General features: G+C 42.2%; 1 protein-coding gene across 1 annotated transcript in view; it reads left to right on the forward strand.

Moving 5' to 3' along the window:
- The window catches only part of apbb3 (amyloid beta (A4) precursor protein-binding, family B, member 3), a gene marked incomplete at both ends in the record, with an annotated part of 44,655 nt that overhangs the window by 27,119 nt on the left and 1,061 nt on the right, over nt 1-16,475 (forward strand). Inside the window, 2 exons of the mRNA XM_083759920.1 lie at nt 316-495; nt 1,931-2,179. Coding sequence (XP_083616046.1) covers nt 316-495; nt 1,931-2,179 — 429 coding nt within the window. The remainder of the gene's footprint in view (nt 1-315; nt 496-1,930; nt 2,180-16,475) is intronic.

Consider the following 16,475-nt stretch of genomic DNA (forward strand, 5'->3'; position numbering starts at 1 on the left):
GAATATAGGTCAATTCTATTCCCAAAAACTATTGGAATTTATTTTTTACAAATTTCCAAAATATTTCCAAAATAGACAACAGGTCTAGAAGCTCACAAACCATCCCAATGCAACGCAATATGAGCTTGTCAATCTTTATCTGGCATATACATACAAAACAACAAAGATAATAGAACACGTGAGATAACTTTGGCGAGCCTTGGGCACAGAAAGTTTGAAAAACACTGCATTAAGGGTTAACCACTTCATCCTATAATCAGTGCTTTGTTTGCCTGGCGCCACATGTCTGAATATGTATCCATTTGTCTTTATCAGGAAAGAGAGGAGCCATTTTGGGAGTGTCAGGTTCGTTTTTTGACCTTTCTGGGTGTCGGCCACGATTGTCGCACCTTTGCGGTGATTGTAGATGAAGGGACTCAGCGCTTTGAGAGCCACGTGTTCTGGTGTGAACCCAACGCTGGGCTGATCTCAGAGGCAGTCCAGGCTGCATGCATGGTGAGCGCTGTCACTGTCACTTGGTTTAGACCTGAGGCCGAGTCTACAAATGTCTTCTAAATCCTATGCTTTTCTGGAAAACGTATATTGCTATATATTGCTCTTATCTCCCCTTTGTGAAAAGTATAACAGTTTTGGACATATGAGGTTCAGACATAACCAGACATCTATATTAACAAGTGAGAACTTGTACCCAACACATGGCAAGAAACCCAAAGCCACAACAGCTACGTCGCTATTGCAACACCCACAACCCCATCTTACACACTACACCCACACACACTCACACGGCAGTGACGTCACACACTTACCTTCGCAGTGTTCGGGACCTATCTCCTCCTATCGCGCCCAACGCCAACACTCGACACCACCCGCCAAACACTGGTCATTGCAGTGCATTTGTTTACTACAAACATTATCGCCCCAAGCACCCACACCCCCGGAACACTGTTGCCCTTTCACCACGCTAAATTCGCCAGGTCTATGCAAGTGAGCACAAATTACATGTGAGAAAATTCATTCACAAGCCCTCAAATGCCATTCAAATGCCATTCAACACACACTACGACTCGCTTACAATTCGCCAACCTGGCAACTACCTCACGACTCGCCTCACGATTTTGCTTATTCCTTCTAAATCTCTGTATATAAAATAACTGTCTAACTAACGGTCTTTCTCCGCACGCGCACGTGCGCACACAACATTATTCAACTGAAATGCGTAACGCCAATATTTGGCTAATATAGGTAATATGCTACCAATATGTGGGTAGCCTACAGGGATTTACCCACGGAATGAATATATATATATAATCATCTATACCAGGGCTGCCCACACTTTTTTTTACTTCAGAGCTACTTTCAAAACGACCAGCAAAATAAAACTATCATCCCATTGGTTTTTATTTTTGGTATTTGACTTTGCTACTGATGATTGTACGCAACAACAAGTATTGCATTGTGTGTTTGAGCTGACAGGCCCTTTTTGATGTCAATCAATCAAGTCATCTCAGGTCATCTCAAGCGGCAGATGCAAAAATCGTTTTTTATATTAAAATTATATATATTTTTAGGGCCATGTCATGTGGTCTACCTGCAAAGCCTTTGTGATCTATACTGGTAGATCCCGCTTAACGTCAGATTAGCCGTTTTGTCGGTCAGCGCCAAAAATGCTCCCCGACAGCATAATCGGAGCAAATACCGGGCAGTGTGTATGAGCCATAAAGTGTTGACTACACTACACTAATAAGGACACATAATAATAACTAATAACCCATCCGTTACTACATGTGGAGTCAACTCCCGCAATTTCCTTCTTCCCATAGTGCGCGGCAAGGTAACTCTGGGATGAGCGGCCGCAAAGCGGCCGCGAAATTCTAGTATACAATATAGCTATATTAATAATAATAATAATATCATTATTATTTTCCTTCAGGTCCAATACCAGAAGTGTCTAGTGGCTCAGACCCCTCCTCCGAGGTCCAAGACGTGGCGCGTGGCCCCATCTAAGGTCAAACGGGCTAATTCCATGGATGCCTTCCCGACCACCAGCCATTACCACGGCAACGGGGCTGCCACGGCAACCACCAGAGTTGCAAAGGGCAGCGGTGCCAGTGGTGGCAGCAGCAACAACAACGCCAGAAAAGGAATGTTGGCGTTCTTCGAAACCTTCCGGAATAAGCAGGCAGCTAGTTTTTAATGATTGCGTGGGTGGAGGCGGGGTAATTAACGCTCATGGTGATGGTGGAGTGATGAATGATAGCAATAATTATGGTGATGACTTACAGTATGACAAACAGCCAGAGCCATAGATAGATAGAGTGAGTGAGTGAGTAAGTACAGCTTTTTAACTCTAGAATGCACTGGCAGTAATTATGTAATAATGTCCTCCCTAACATCATGATGAGATGCCCAACATTTAAAAGATCTGCTGGCACAGAGCCACCATTTTAGCTACAGTATATGACATGGCATGGCAAACCATGTCTGAGCCCTGTAATGGTCAGTGGTGGAAAAAGTACTCAAGTGTTTTACTTTTTAAGTGAAAGTATCAATACTGCAATGCAGAAATACTCCGTTACAAGCAGAAGTCCGTAATTCAAAATGTACTTGAGTAAAAGTATTGGCATCGAAATGTACTTAAAGTACCAAAAGTAAAAGCACTCATTGTGCAGAATGTCCCGTTTTAAGTCTTTTGAAAATAGCAGATCTACAAGCTCACAATGTGTTGCGTAGATCGGATATTTTCAAATGGCCGAAATGTATAGGGCTGAAGTGGTTAATGTTTTGTAATAATAATCAAAATCTACAAAGTAACTTCTGGAACTGGAAATACAAATAAATGTATACTATGGAGATGTATGGATTAGAAGTTGGAAATAACACATACACACATACCTCAAAATTGTACTTAAGTCCAGTAAATGTACTTTGTTACTTTCCACCACTGATAATGGTACTTCCGAGTGACCATATCTGCTCTCCTAGTCTTGTGTGAACATTTATTTACTGTAGCCTATTTATATTTATTTATAGTAAAATAGAATTCCTGCTATAAGAACACAGAACACTCATCTCTGTTCATGGCAGAAACAAGCAATATTATCCATCACTGCTTTGTCGTTTGTGTGCACACAAGGTAGAGACGCGTCAGGAATGGCTAGAGACACTAGACACTAGAGTTTAGGCTTACTAACAGTGTAATCAACACATCATACACTGACCTATAAAGAGGGCAGGGGCTAACAGCTAACCGGGTACAGGTGAACTGTTCACCTGTACCCGGTTAGCTGTGTGTAAGCCATTGTCCATTGTGTTCACCGTGAACACAATGGACAATCAACACAGGTGTAACCATACAGCAAAGTAGAGGGGGGGAGATCATGAAGAGAGAGTGACATCTGCTGGACAGGTAGGAGGACAGCCGTGTCAAGATAAATGCATGTTTGGTTACTCAGAAGTACCATTATGGGGGCTAGCCTTGGCTAACCTGCTGGTATGCTATAGTTCTGCCTGTCATTCCCTCTGCATTCACAGGACATTAATATGCAATCAATCCTGCCTATCACTGCAACACCATTTGTGTTGAAGCAAGCATCGTTGCCACCAATCTGAAATGGGGAAATAGCAAGTGTGGTGACAAAGCATAACTATTTCCAGACCTGTTTTGAGAAAGAGATTTTAGGTCATACAGTCGAAATAGCAGGGAAAGAAAGAAAATGTTTACGATATAAAGTCACAATAGCAAGGGAAATAAAAACAATAATAGCATAAATGTTATCAGTCTTGGCTAGCCCTGCACAAAAACATTAAGTATGTCTTTGATAGTAGGCATGCCTATCAACTAGGGCATTTAAAGGATGTGTAAAAGTAAATGAGCTTTATATAGATGCAGACTCCGGAAATGAATGTAAACCAAAGTAGGCCAACTATGAAAATGCATCAAACGAATAATGTCAATTTTCACCTTTACAGATTATAAAAATCACACTTGTGTGAAGTGAGGGGCGCCCTATCGGCCATATCGACGAGGTCTTACAATGTATGTCATATTTAAGTGCTCTAAACAAACATTGTCATATCCTCAAAGACAATAGACGTGGCTGGAAAATGATTTACGTCATAAGTCCTCTGAACAAACATACAAAAATCCATAGACTTGGTTGCCATATGATGTAATCTTCAAAAGCCATATGCCCCTCAAAAAGTGACTGAGAGGATTACCCATTAGCCAAGGTACATACACTTTTTTTTAAATATTGTACATTATGTATAACATAGCATTACATTTATTTTCAGCCTTTCATACTCAAACTCCTTAATCTTAACAAACCCTTTAATCTTTAGTAGCTCCTTGGCCTTAACCAACAAGTCCATTAATATAATGACTGAAAGGTCCCTAAATTATGTGGTCCCTAAAGTTACCAAAGAGAATGGGTTTAAAAATGTGGAAATGGAGCTGTAGGGACTCTTAATGAAACTCTTAATGAACTTGTATGCGTGGGTGCGTGCGAATGTGAAGGCCGTCATACGTTGCACCCGGCAGACTTGAGGCAAATTAATCACAAACACAACAATGTGAAGTGTTTGTTGTCCTGAGCATCCTTCATAGACTTGTATTCAAAAGGTAGTCAGTTATAGCAGTGAGCTTGTCGTTCTGTGGCAGTGTTCTGTGATGTTAGAGACTCTATAGGTCAGCTTAGAGTGCAATAATGATGACTAGAGATTTAAACCTGCTGTGAAATTGGTATTTCATTTTGGTATAACATGAGATGAGGTGCATTAACAGTAAATGTAAAGGCTGGCTAATGTTAGGCTTAACATGAGTTAACACTGTCTTAACACTTAGGTTATTATTAGTTTTTTTTAAAGGGCTTCAAAAAGGCCAACTTTGCTGTCTCATTACTTTACATTAAATGATATGAATTAAGGCAGTTGAGAGAGTTGAGAGCCAGAGAGAGAGATACAATCAAGAGGCAGCCAGTTGTGGCTCAGGTTTCCTCCTCTGTTGTAGGTCCCTGTATACCTGTGTGAAACATCCTGTTTAACATGAGGTAATAGAATGTATCCCTTTGTGATATTCACTGATACTGACTCACGTTTTAACACCCCATGCCCAATCGAGCGACTAAATATGAATTACTGGCTGTTTGCCTGTCACAGCATAGCAATTACGAGGACAGGTTTAACCCGATTTGCATCAAACTTGGCAGAGTAGGTGGGGTAGACTAAGTAGTAGAGGACTTGCACTATTGATTAGATTTTTGATAGATTTTTTTCAAACCATGCAGTCAAAGGTCAAGATCACAGTGGAAGGTCAGAATATTGGCCTATGCTTATTGCTTAATACATAGCATGTGACATGGGTGTAACATCTAAGCCTCAGGCTTTCACTTTGTGTGCTGTCAGTTCAAAGATGGAATGCTAGCTAGAATACTCAGACTCCCCATAATAAACCAGACTAAGATAGATCATCCTCATTATAAGCATTAAAGACCAGCTGGAATGACTTTTCACAAATCATTTTGTGACTTATAGTGAAACGGGCTGGGTATCCTGGGAAGCATTCCTTTTCGGGTTTATGATCCGGTAATTTACGTCATGTTATAGTCATTGATTTGTAGTCATCAGGCAGGATGACTACATGATCAATTCCCTGTGATCAATGGCATCATTTTATGGCCTACCCAATAAAAGCCTTGATGCAGCGTATGAATACGACACGTTTCTTCAAGTACGTCTTGGAATAATTAATTTGTTATATTCATATTTTATTCCAACTCATACTGTAGCAACTGGCGAGACTAAAAACAAACAGGGGGGGAGCAAAACAAAGTAATGCCAAGAAAGCCAGAAACCACAAACAGGAATATGATATTTTTTTGTTTGCTTCTTTTTTTTTATCATCCGGTCTAGACCAGATCACACAGCGATTTAGAAACACAGACCAGGCTTTCCTCTGAGGTGGAAAGCCTGGTGACGCTGGGTACGGGCTGGGTGCTTCCTCAGCCAATCACAGTGATGAAACTAGCCTGACACTCCATTTCCATTTCGTTTCACTTCATTACCAGAACATATTTTTTTGAATGGTCGTGGACTCTTGGCTAGCGATTTAGGGCTGGAGCCAGGCAACGATGAAAGACCACTTTGTTTCAAATTGGAAGGAGTAGTCATTACCTTTTAGAGGAACAATGTTTTGTGATGCACAGAAGGGAGAGGGGTGCTCCCTATAGTCGCATCCATCCATATAAAATAGACCAACATAACTCATTCATCCTCCCAATATTATTCCCACGACCAATAACAAATTAATAACATGACACTAGCACATAACAGAAAGAGAACATTTCCAGGGGCATCCTGGGAATGAAGTCTCTCCCAGCCACTAACAGCATGGGATCATAAATATTGCTGTAGTATTCTATCAAATGTGCGACTCCTGAACTGGTAACCAGAGTTCATACAAGCTCTGATTCAGGGAGCTTGAGGTCAATCTCAACCACTAGTGGTAGAGGATGCTGAAAACACAGACAAAAGGACCACGCACATCTATGCACCTACTAGGCTGGGTGCTGGATCAAATAAAGTCACAAATAAAGAAAAGAAAGAAATCCACACACCATTTTCTGCTCCCAGATATTTATTTTACTGAAGTGGTAAAGTTTCGGGCCGCAGCCCTTCAGGTCTGAGGAAGGGCTGTGGCTCGAAACGTTACCACTTCAGTAAAATAAATATCTTGGAGCTAAAATGGTGTGCGGATTTCTTTCATTTCTTAATCTCAACCACTAACCTAGCTCCCAGATCCTTCCCCTGATCTTAACCTCGCCAAAGCCACATGTATAACATAACAGTCTAGCCTAATGCCTAAGCACAACCATTTTAAGCTAATATCTGAAATTAACCATCTCTAACCTAATGCCTAACTATTATTAACCTTAGCTAATTACAATTAACCATCTATACTAATGACTTCAACACAACTCATTTTAACATTATACCAAAACATAAAGGAAAGGCCTTCATTTGTGTCAATCTAGCTGACAAAAAGTCCAAGAGTGGAAAATGTGTTTCATCTACATTATCTATACTCGAAATCCAACATATCCAGAGTCACAAAATGGAGTGTTGTCCGTCAAACAAGTCCCCATAATTTATCATTGCAATGGACATTCAAAATGTAAAAGAAAGACAATGCACATGCGCAGGGACGAAGTGTGTCGCTACATTTAATTTTTCCAGGGAAGATCCAAGACTTACAAAGTAGCATGTGGCCATCTTCAACTGCTGAGGTCATGATCTTGTAATTTACTGTCAACTGCAGAGGTGTCTTTTGTGGAGGTTCGCCATCTGTCTGCCGCTGCAGGTACTCTTGGAAGATGCTGGATAGCCTTTAAGAATAAATAAAAGGATAGGATAACAAAGTTATTGGCATGCTAATATAATAAAGGGAATGATGTAAACACTTACCTAGCGTGCTATTACAACAAATACAAAAATATAAAAGACAAATTGCCATATCTTAATGTTTTTGAACAATCCCTTATCCCTGTACTCCAAACTCACTATTAAGGTTTAAATTAAATAATGGGAATACTATTAAATAGTAGGCTACATACTATTAAATAGTATGGAAACAATTTTGTTGTTTCCATGACAAGACAATAATGTGGACCTTTTCGAGCTGGGACCAGAATCTTCTTGTTGGTCCTGACTGATCAACCGGTGAATTTCTATTAAGAGTTGTAACTATACTGTATACTGGTTGTTGTTGGTGTCCTCACACCACACCGATGAAGAAATGATAGCCTAATAGGCTCTATGCACACACGCACGCCATTTTGGAAAGAACTTTGGTCCCTTCCCCTGTCCTTCACAGGTGTTACCAATGATAGTAAATGAAGGATCTGTTCCATTCTGGTCAAACAGAGTCAGGGTGCTGCTGTGCTAAACGGAAACACAACCCACAAGTGGGTCTCAAAGTTTATTAGAGTGGGTTATGGTTATGGGGTCCTTGAAATTAAAAGGTTTGAGCACCACTGCAAACTAAATGCCTTAATTAGCATCATCAGTAACACCCAGAAAGGCCGGAAGTAGGAGTTATTCTGTGTGCATAAAGCCCATTCAAGTCGCATGGCAATGTCGCTAGCTGATTTGAACAAAAGTAACATACAGTACATTAGGGTTTATTCACTGGGTATTCACTGGAAGTGGATATATTTTCTTCAACCAGTGAAATGTTAGACAAAGTGGACAATTAACCAATGTCTTGCTTTAATATTAGGAAATGAATTGGTCCATCTATTGCTGCCACAACTTTGGTACATGCTAAAGAAGCTAGCAGGCGGCGGGCTGAAATCAGCCCTGCATGGTGACATATGGTTGCACAGACTTACTAAACAGTTTGTTTGCACTGCTAAACTGAATGAATCCTAACAAAGCAATGGATAAATATTACACTAGCAAGTGTGTAACCAAACAAGTCTGGCTGAATTAAAATATCCAGGATTTTAATGCATGCTAAGACTCTTTGAATTAACTGTTTGATTGCCCTTGGGATTTGTCACATTTGGGGGTGACATTTGTCACATTTGGGGGTGACATTTGTCACATTTTGGGAGTGACATTTGTCACATTATCTAACTTTTACGGTGACCTTACCGGCCCCCGGCAGATGACATCGTTTTGCCAGGAAACATGACCCATCTACAGTTCAATTGAAAACATAATTTTAGAAAAGGCTTTTGGGGGTGAAATGTCACACAGCTGGGCATGGGTATAGTTGTATATAGCAGTTTGTATCCCCAAGGTCATAGTGTACTAGCATGCTTTAATGAGCCTGGAGAGATCGAAGTAAACCTGTCTGAGTCTCAGGCTTGAACGAATACTCCCAGATTTAGCACCTTGATTTAAACAAAAGTTATTATTTTGTTGTTATAAACCTCTTTTCTCTCTCTCTCACACACACACACACACACACACACACACACACACACACACACACACACACACACACTTATCTATATTTGATGTATATACTTTTAGCACAAACGAAAAACTGGATGTCATGTATAGAGAAGAAATAAACAATGCACCTTTTTTATCTGTTGTGATTCTTTGACCAAATTGAATCTACTTAGAGCTCCTATCGCTGTGGGTGACAATGCTGATTATACTGTAGATAGCTAAAATATCCTTTCTCTATGTCTTATTCTTAGTTTTGTTCACCATTACATTGTGAAAACATTGTGGTAATCTGCCTTAGATTCTAAACCAGTCTGAGCTGAATTAATATGTTTTGCAGTGGTGGAAAGTAGCCAAGTACATTTACATTTACATTTACTATTTAGTTGACAGGAAACGGAGAGAGAAAGAACCCGCGACAACATGCTGTCAGGCTGGATTACCAGCCTAGGTAGCCCTAGGCTACCAGTAGCCCTCAAGTAGCCTACAATTTAAGTGCTTTTACTTTATTTCCATTTTTCAATATTTTATACTTCTACTCAGACTGAGGCAAATAGTGCGTAGCATTACTTACTATAATACTGTAACAGCAATTTCCACCTTATGTTCTGTATTATCTTGTACGACGTTACTTCACAGGTATCAGGTATGTATGGTATGGCCCTGGGATCTCCTATGCAGAGTAGACAGTGAAACAAAGTAAACAGATGAGATGGATGTCCAGTCGATATTGCCATTTTAGTTGTATTTATTGAAGTTCATTGCAGTTGTAATGAACATACCATACCAGTTATATTGCAGTGTGGTTTCCGTAGTGAAACTGCTTCTGCCTGCTGCCTGACTGGTAAGAACGGTCTCTCTCAGTACCTGTGTCCTTGTCCTCATCACTGCACCTGTGACCCTCTAAATAGCCTACACACCAGTGCTATCAAATCTAGAGCCCGCCACCAAGTGTCCAATAAAATACTTCCAACATAACAAATAATACCAAAATCATAATGGCTCCTACAGTTACTTTGAACATTTTAATTTATTATAACAATAATAAACAATCCCCTATTAAATAGGGAATTGATGTTTTATATTTGTCCATTTGAAAATAGCTGATCTGCAATCTCACAATGCGTCCACTGCAAATTGCTGCTCTCCACACAGGAGGCTGTGCTGTGAAACGGCTTGCATTTCCACGAATTTAATATTTAGGGGCAGGAAGTCCAATATGACTGCTCAAAGTGTCCATTTCACGGGCCAAATGCAATCGTCATCAATACCAGCCAGTCTTTTTTTAATGATGATTATGTTTTGCCTGCTTTTGCCTGGTTTGCCTGCAGATTTATATCGCATCTGTATCTTCTAACCTGTAGAATAGTGACACTCCCACTTTCGTTCAAGTCTTTTTTTTTATGTTCCAGTCCTGAACCAACTTTTAGGGTTCTGAATCTGATCTGAACCAATTCACTTCCAGTGGAAACACTCTGAACTGGTTCAATATTAGGCAGGGGAAAAATAACGGAACCGCACTTCAACCCCGGTGGCCTTGCTTCCAGTGATTGACACAGTGCCCTGCCAGCCTCGTCCTTCTCTCCTTCGGACCTTGTCTGTGACCCTTGGGAGGCCTCTGTCGAGCTCTACGTTTCTGATGTGGTCCTCGGCCGCCCATATGTTACAAATGTGAGCGTCCATGTCTCTGCAATATAAAGCAGTATAGGCTATACTGTCTTTTCTTTCTTTTCAAAATCTTTTTATTCAAGTTTTTGTGACAAACCCAGGGGTATAAGTATTAAACAGACATATCAAAATATGAAAATTTAAATTAAACTCAATCCCCTATCCCACCCACCCCCCACCCACAATCCCAAGGATAGTCGGAAAGACAGTCAAAATTAAATACATATATCTATATACACATATACATGAAATACATGCATAATTACAAAAATAAAAAATAAAGCAGATTTTTATAGCAAAGCAGATTTTGTTTCTGTTGTGGTTTGGCGTTGGCCGAGGCATAGGCACACTATACAGTTTGTGTGTTGTGGTAGAATGTCATAAACGGACCCCAGGTCTTGTAAAACCTTTTTCCAGAGCCGGCAATTGAAAACCTTAACATCTCTAACTCGAGACAGGGCATTATATCACGAAGCCACTGACGGAGCACGGGCGGGGCAGCATCCTTCCATTTGAGCAGAATGGCACGCCTAGCGAGCAATAAGGCAAAGTCGACCATATGACACTCTACGTATGCGTGTTAGAGGAAGGTCATCCCTTCCAGCAGTGCCAAGGAGAGCCACTAAGCACTAAGGGATCTGGGTCTAGATTTTGGTGTAGAATGTTGGATAGAGTATTGAACACATTCCCCCAAAATGGTTGTAATGAGTAACGAGTTACGTCAGGATAAATACTAGCCAGTTTAGCCTTAGACATATGAGCTCTATGGACTATTTTAAACTGCACTAAGCAATGTCGTGCACAAACAGAGGACTTGTGGGCGGCGGTGGCTCAGGGGTAGAGTGCCTGGATGGTAATCGTAAGGTTGCCAGTTCAAACCCGGGCTCCCCCAGAGTTACTGTTGAAGTGTCCTTGAGCAAGACACTGAACCCCTAATTGCTCCCGATGTGCTAGTTGGTGCCTTGCATGGTTTCCGCTGCCATCGGTGTATGAATGTGTGTGTGAATGGGTGAATGTAATGCACAATCTCTGTAAAGCGCCTTGGATAAAGGCGCTATATAAATGCACCATTTACCATTTGTATAGAAGAAAAAATTGAATCTCATACTTCATCAGACAGTGTGAGCCCCAGATCATGTTCCCAGTCGGCCTTTATCTTATCTAAGGGCGCTGGCCTCGAATTTGAAATGATATCATATAATATTGCCCTTAATCGTCAAAAAAAGACAGAAATTCATCAATAGGGTTAGCATTAGGCTTATTAGGGAAGCCAGGTAATATAGAGCTCACATAATGCCGGGCCTGCAGGAATCTGTAGAAGTGTGGTCTAGGGTAGACTATATTTCTTTGAAATTTGATCAAAGGATGCAAACCTCCCTTCTATAAATAGGTCTTTAAACCATTTGATGCCCTTTCCATGCCAACTCTGAAAGGTCATGTCTTGCATTGATGGAACAAAAAGGTGGTTGGATGCCACAGGACTGACCAGGGAGAGGTCTCTATAATTATAAGTTTTCCTGAACTCGGCCCACACTCTCAGCGTATGGCAGGGGGCGGCCAAGCGGTGAACTAAGAATAGCTGGAAGTGATAAATCCATACACGATTTTAGCTCCAGAGATGTCCATTCTGGGCAATTAGGCTTAAGGTAGAAATTATTCCAAAAGGCAAGACACCGGATGTTAGAAGCCCAATAGTAAAGACGAAAATCATCGGGGAGCCCCATGCCTCCATCCCTCTTTACCCTTTTAAGTAACATTCTGCTCACACGCAGCCTCTTTTTCTGCCAAATATATGATGAAATTGTTGAGTCTAAAGAGGAAAAGAACGATTTTGGAATGAACACAGGGAGAAAGAAAGAGAAAGAGGTATGTGAATTTGGGAAGAACATTCTTTATTTTTATTTTTATATATATATATAATTTTTTTTATCCCACGATTTTGTAACCCATTTTTCACCCCTGTGTCAATCATCTAATGTGATCCTGGGCTCTACACACCCTCCACCAACCTAGTCCCCATATATGGGGACAAGGGGAGAGCAACGGCAGACGCGTCACGTTCCTATAACGGCGGTGGGTGCCACCCCCGCCCTCCTGACGTACCATTTAACGTACGAGGAAAGTGTTTCTCCTAACAGCTGCACGGCTGATGAACTCGTTGGCTATAGCATCCATGTCCAATTCCTGCACCATGTCGCTGTGACAGTTTATCAGAACCAGGTGATTGAGTCTTGCTTGTCCCATTGTGGATCGCAAATATGTCTTTAGTCTCTTTAGCCCTGAAAATGACCTTTCTGCGGTGCATGATGTGACAGGGACAGTCAGCACTTGTTTCACCAGTCTTACGGCCTCTGTTAAAGTAGATCTGGCGCTCCTCCCGTCCTCACTTTTGAGGAACTCCACGACATCATGAAAAGTAGACGCCGGGCAGTGGCACTGGAGTCGATGTAGCAGCGGGCTCTGGTGCGAGCAGCCGGGTCTTTGAGGCGGCAGCAGCGGCGCCGAATTGTAGGATGGACTGGACTCGCTTCTTTGCAGGAGGTGGCTTCATCATCGTAGTTTCGTAGTCAAATGGATTTGGAAATGAATCGTGTACTGTAATGTATGGACATTTATACTCTCTACCTGGCAGCAGAACAAAAGCCACCTTATTAGCATTTGAATGCCCATGGGCGGCGGCCCAACACCTCTGGCCCGCGCCCGACGCTGCACAAGCTGGTATGTGACTACGTGACATTTTCATTCAGGACAGTCACTATACAGTGGGTGCATATTCTGCTATTAAAAGTTTAAAACAGAATGCCAGTGGGTGCAGCTGCGCTTCTGCACCCCCGGAGTTGACGCGGCTGAGCAACGGACTTGAACTCATGCTTCCTTCATGCCTGAGTGTCCAAGTTGCTCCTTTACAGCTGATAGGGGGGAGTTTCCCTGGTTGGACGTAGCGCGTGGAAGGAACACGTTATTCCAACCAGTTCCTTTCTCCTCCATCAGGCGCCCCGGCTGGCCAGGGGGAGGCAGTTTAGTGACCAGGATTACTGCATGTTTTTTGTGAGGGTACCTACCCAAGGAGACACGGGGAGAACATGCAATCTCCACACAGAAAGGCCCTTTCGCCAACCCCTCCTTCGGGTATGCGCACTGATGACGCGGAGGAGGAAACACGCCGCCAGCGCCCACAGCGTCCCGAGTGGGAATCGACCCCAGGACCTTCCATCTGTGAGGCGACAGCACTACCAACTGTGCCACCGTGCCCCCTAAGAACATTCATTATGATTGAATGTATGCGGCCAGCGAGGGACATTGTAAGAGGCGACCACTGCTGTAATGACTCCTTAACTCTGTTTGTAAGAGAGACAAATTTTTTTTGGAAAAGATCCTTAAATTTGCGCGTAATCGATACGCCTAAGTAGGTAAATTGACTCTTCTCAACCTTAACTATACTGTCTTTTACTCAAGTAATATTTATAGTTTTACATTGTGGCATTGCTACTTGTTGTAAGTAACATGTAAAACATCTGAGTACTTCTACCACTGACCATTTGACTTCACCTGGGTGAATACCTATTTTCAGCACCCATTACATTTTACTGCACTTCTGAGTACTAACCAGCAGATGGAAGCAGAAGACGTCAAAACGTACGTCAAACTTCCACTGTCAGAGCTCAGTATGTTTCAGGCAATGTTTTGTCCTTTCATCTACATTATCTGTCAATCTATTTGTCTACCCATGAATCATGCATCAATATTACACTGCGCAAAAAGCAGGTAATACGGATGTGTATATTACAGGAAACGGTAACAGGTCATCTCGCCCCTTTGCCAACTCGCCCTCACGAAAAGTGAAAAGTGGCTCGCCCCGGAATTTCGGCTCGCGCCAAGCCGTGGATAACTCGCCCCCAAAGCGTGGATATCTCGCCCTTTATTCTTTATTTTACCTTATTTCTCATATTAGAACATTTAGAATCAATGTTGTTTGTCAAAGGAGAACATTTAGAACCAGTTTGTTGTTGTTGTTGTTGGTGGTGGTCAAGACTTACAGCGCCACCAACAGGTGGATTTTTGAAAATTACTCAAATCATGAAGGCAGCGTGCAATCTTTCACAGACTTTCATATAGGCTGAGGAATATATCCCACCCTTTTCACATTGGCCAGTTACAGCGCCACCAACAGGTGGATTTTTTTTAAATGACTCAAATCATTTCCATTACCTTTTTTGCTGGACTTTGAAACTAACCCAGTAGGACACTATTTTTTTTTGCTGCTAGTATTGAAGTAGCATTGTATATATATTTTTGTTCAACTTTTTTTGCTGCTAGTATTTTAGTAGCGTTGTAGGCTATATATATTTTTGTTCAACTTTTTTTGCTGATAGTATTGAAGTAGCGTTGTATATATAGTTTTGTTCAACCTTTTTTCTTCTAGTATTGAAGAAGCGTTGTATACATATTTAACTATACCCCAGAAGTGCAGCAAAGAGAGAGAGTGTTTATTATAAAGCCCTAAAATGATAGCTTTAACCAGCCATTAAAGACACCCTGAGGGTGAGCAGTGACCTCACCCTCGCGGTGAAACTACAGGTCTGGGAATGCCAGGTAGGGTGTAAAATGTGTGCTAAGTAGTAAGGCCAGGCGGAGCCTCTTGCCAGCCCAGTTAGGCCCTCTGGCCAGCCCAGTTAGGCCCTCTGGCCAGCCCAGTTAGGCCCTCTGGCCAGCCCAGTTAGGCCCTCTGGCCAGCCCAGTTAGGTATTTTCGGGTCTGTATAGTTTCGGCCGGCTGCCGGGCACAGCTGTGCTAATAAGTTTGAATGGACAATTTAACAGGTATCAGTCAAAAGGGAGACATCGAAGAGGAAGGATGGATGGGGAGGGATCAATATGGAATGTCAGAACAGGTAAGCTCCATATATGGAGATCTAAGGGTTTGAGGTTGAGGTCAGATGTTGCTGGCCGGCTCCATATATGCAGATCTAGGTGATGATCCAGTCTTCTGGACTGACTGATTGACTGACTGACTGACTGACTGACTGACTGACTGACTGACTGATTTACTGACTGACTGACTGACTGACTGACTGACTGACTGACTGACTGACTGACTGACTGACTGACTGACTGACTGACTGACTGACTGACTGACTGACTGAATGACTGACTGAATGACTGAATGACTGACCGGTTTTGCAGGTATTGTATCAACAAATCGGATCGGAACATGATTTAATGATACAGCTTCTCATACTTTCATCCTCTCTCTATCTCTCTCTCTCTCTGTCTCTCTCTCTCTCTCTCTCTCTCTCTCTCTCTCTTGTCTCTCTCTCTCTCTCTCTCTCTCTCTCTCTCTCTAGCAGCAGAGGTTGAGTGACTGAGAGGAGGAGGGGGAGGAAGCCAAGCAGAAAACAGAAGCAACAGAGATGAAGAAAGAAGTTCCTCCCTGGAGCACAAATGCCAAAGAACAAAAAGATGGAGAGAGAGAGAAAAGAGAGGGGGGGGGGGGATACTATGTGTGTGTGTGTGTGGGGGGGGGGGGGGGGGTACTGTGTGTCAATAGAGCCTTCTGAATTAAATAGAGCTTGAGAGAAAGACAGAAAGAGAAAGAGACACGTGTCGCACGCACGCACGCACACACGCCGCGCGCGCGCACACGCGCACGCATGCATGCACGCACACACACATACACACACACATATGTCCAGCCCTAGGGCTATAGACCATGACAAAAAAAATAGAAGAGAAGAGAAGAGAAGAGAAGAGAAGAGAAGAGAAGAGAAGAGAAGAGAAGAGAAGAGAGAAGAGAAGAGAAGAGGAAGAGAAGAGAAGAGAAGAGAAGAGAAGAGAAGAGAAGAGAAGAGAAGA

This window comes from Protomyctophum parallelum, assembly GCF_964188405.1.
Source record: "Protomyctophum parallelum genome assembly, chromosome: 1".
Taxonomy (NCBI): Eukaryota; Metazoa; Chordata; class Actinopteri; order Myctophiformes; family Myctophidae; genus Protomyctophum; species Protomyctophum parallelum.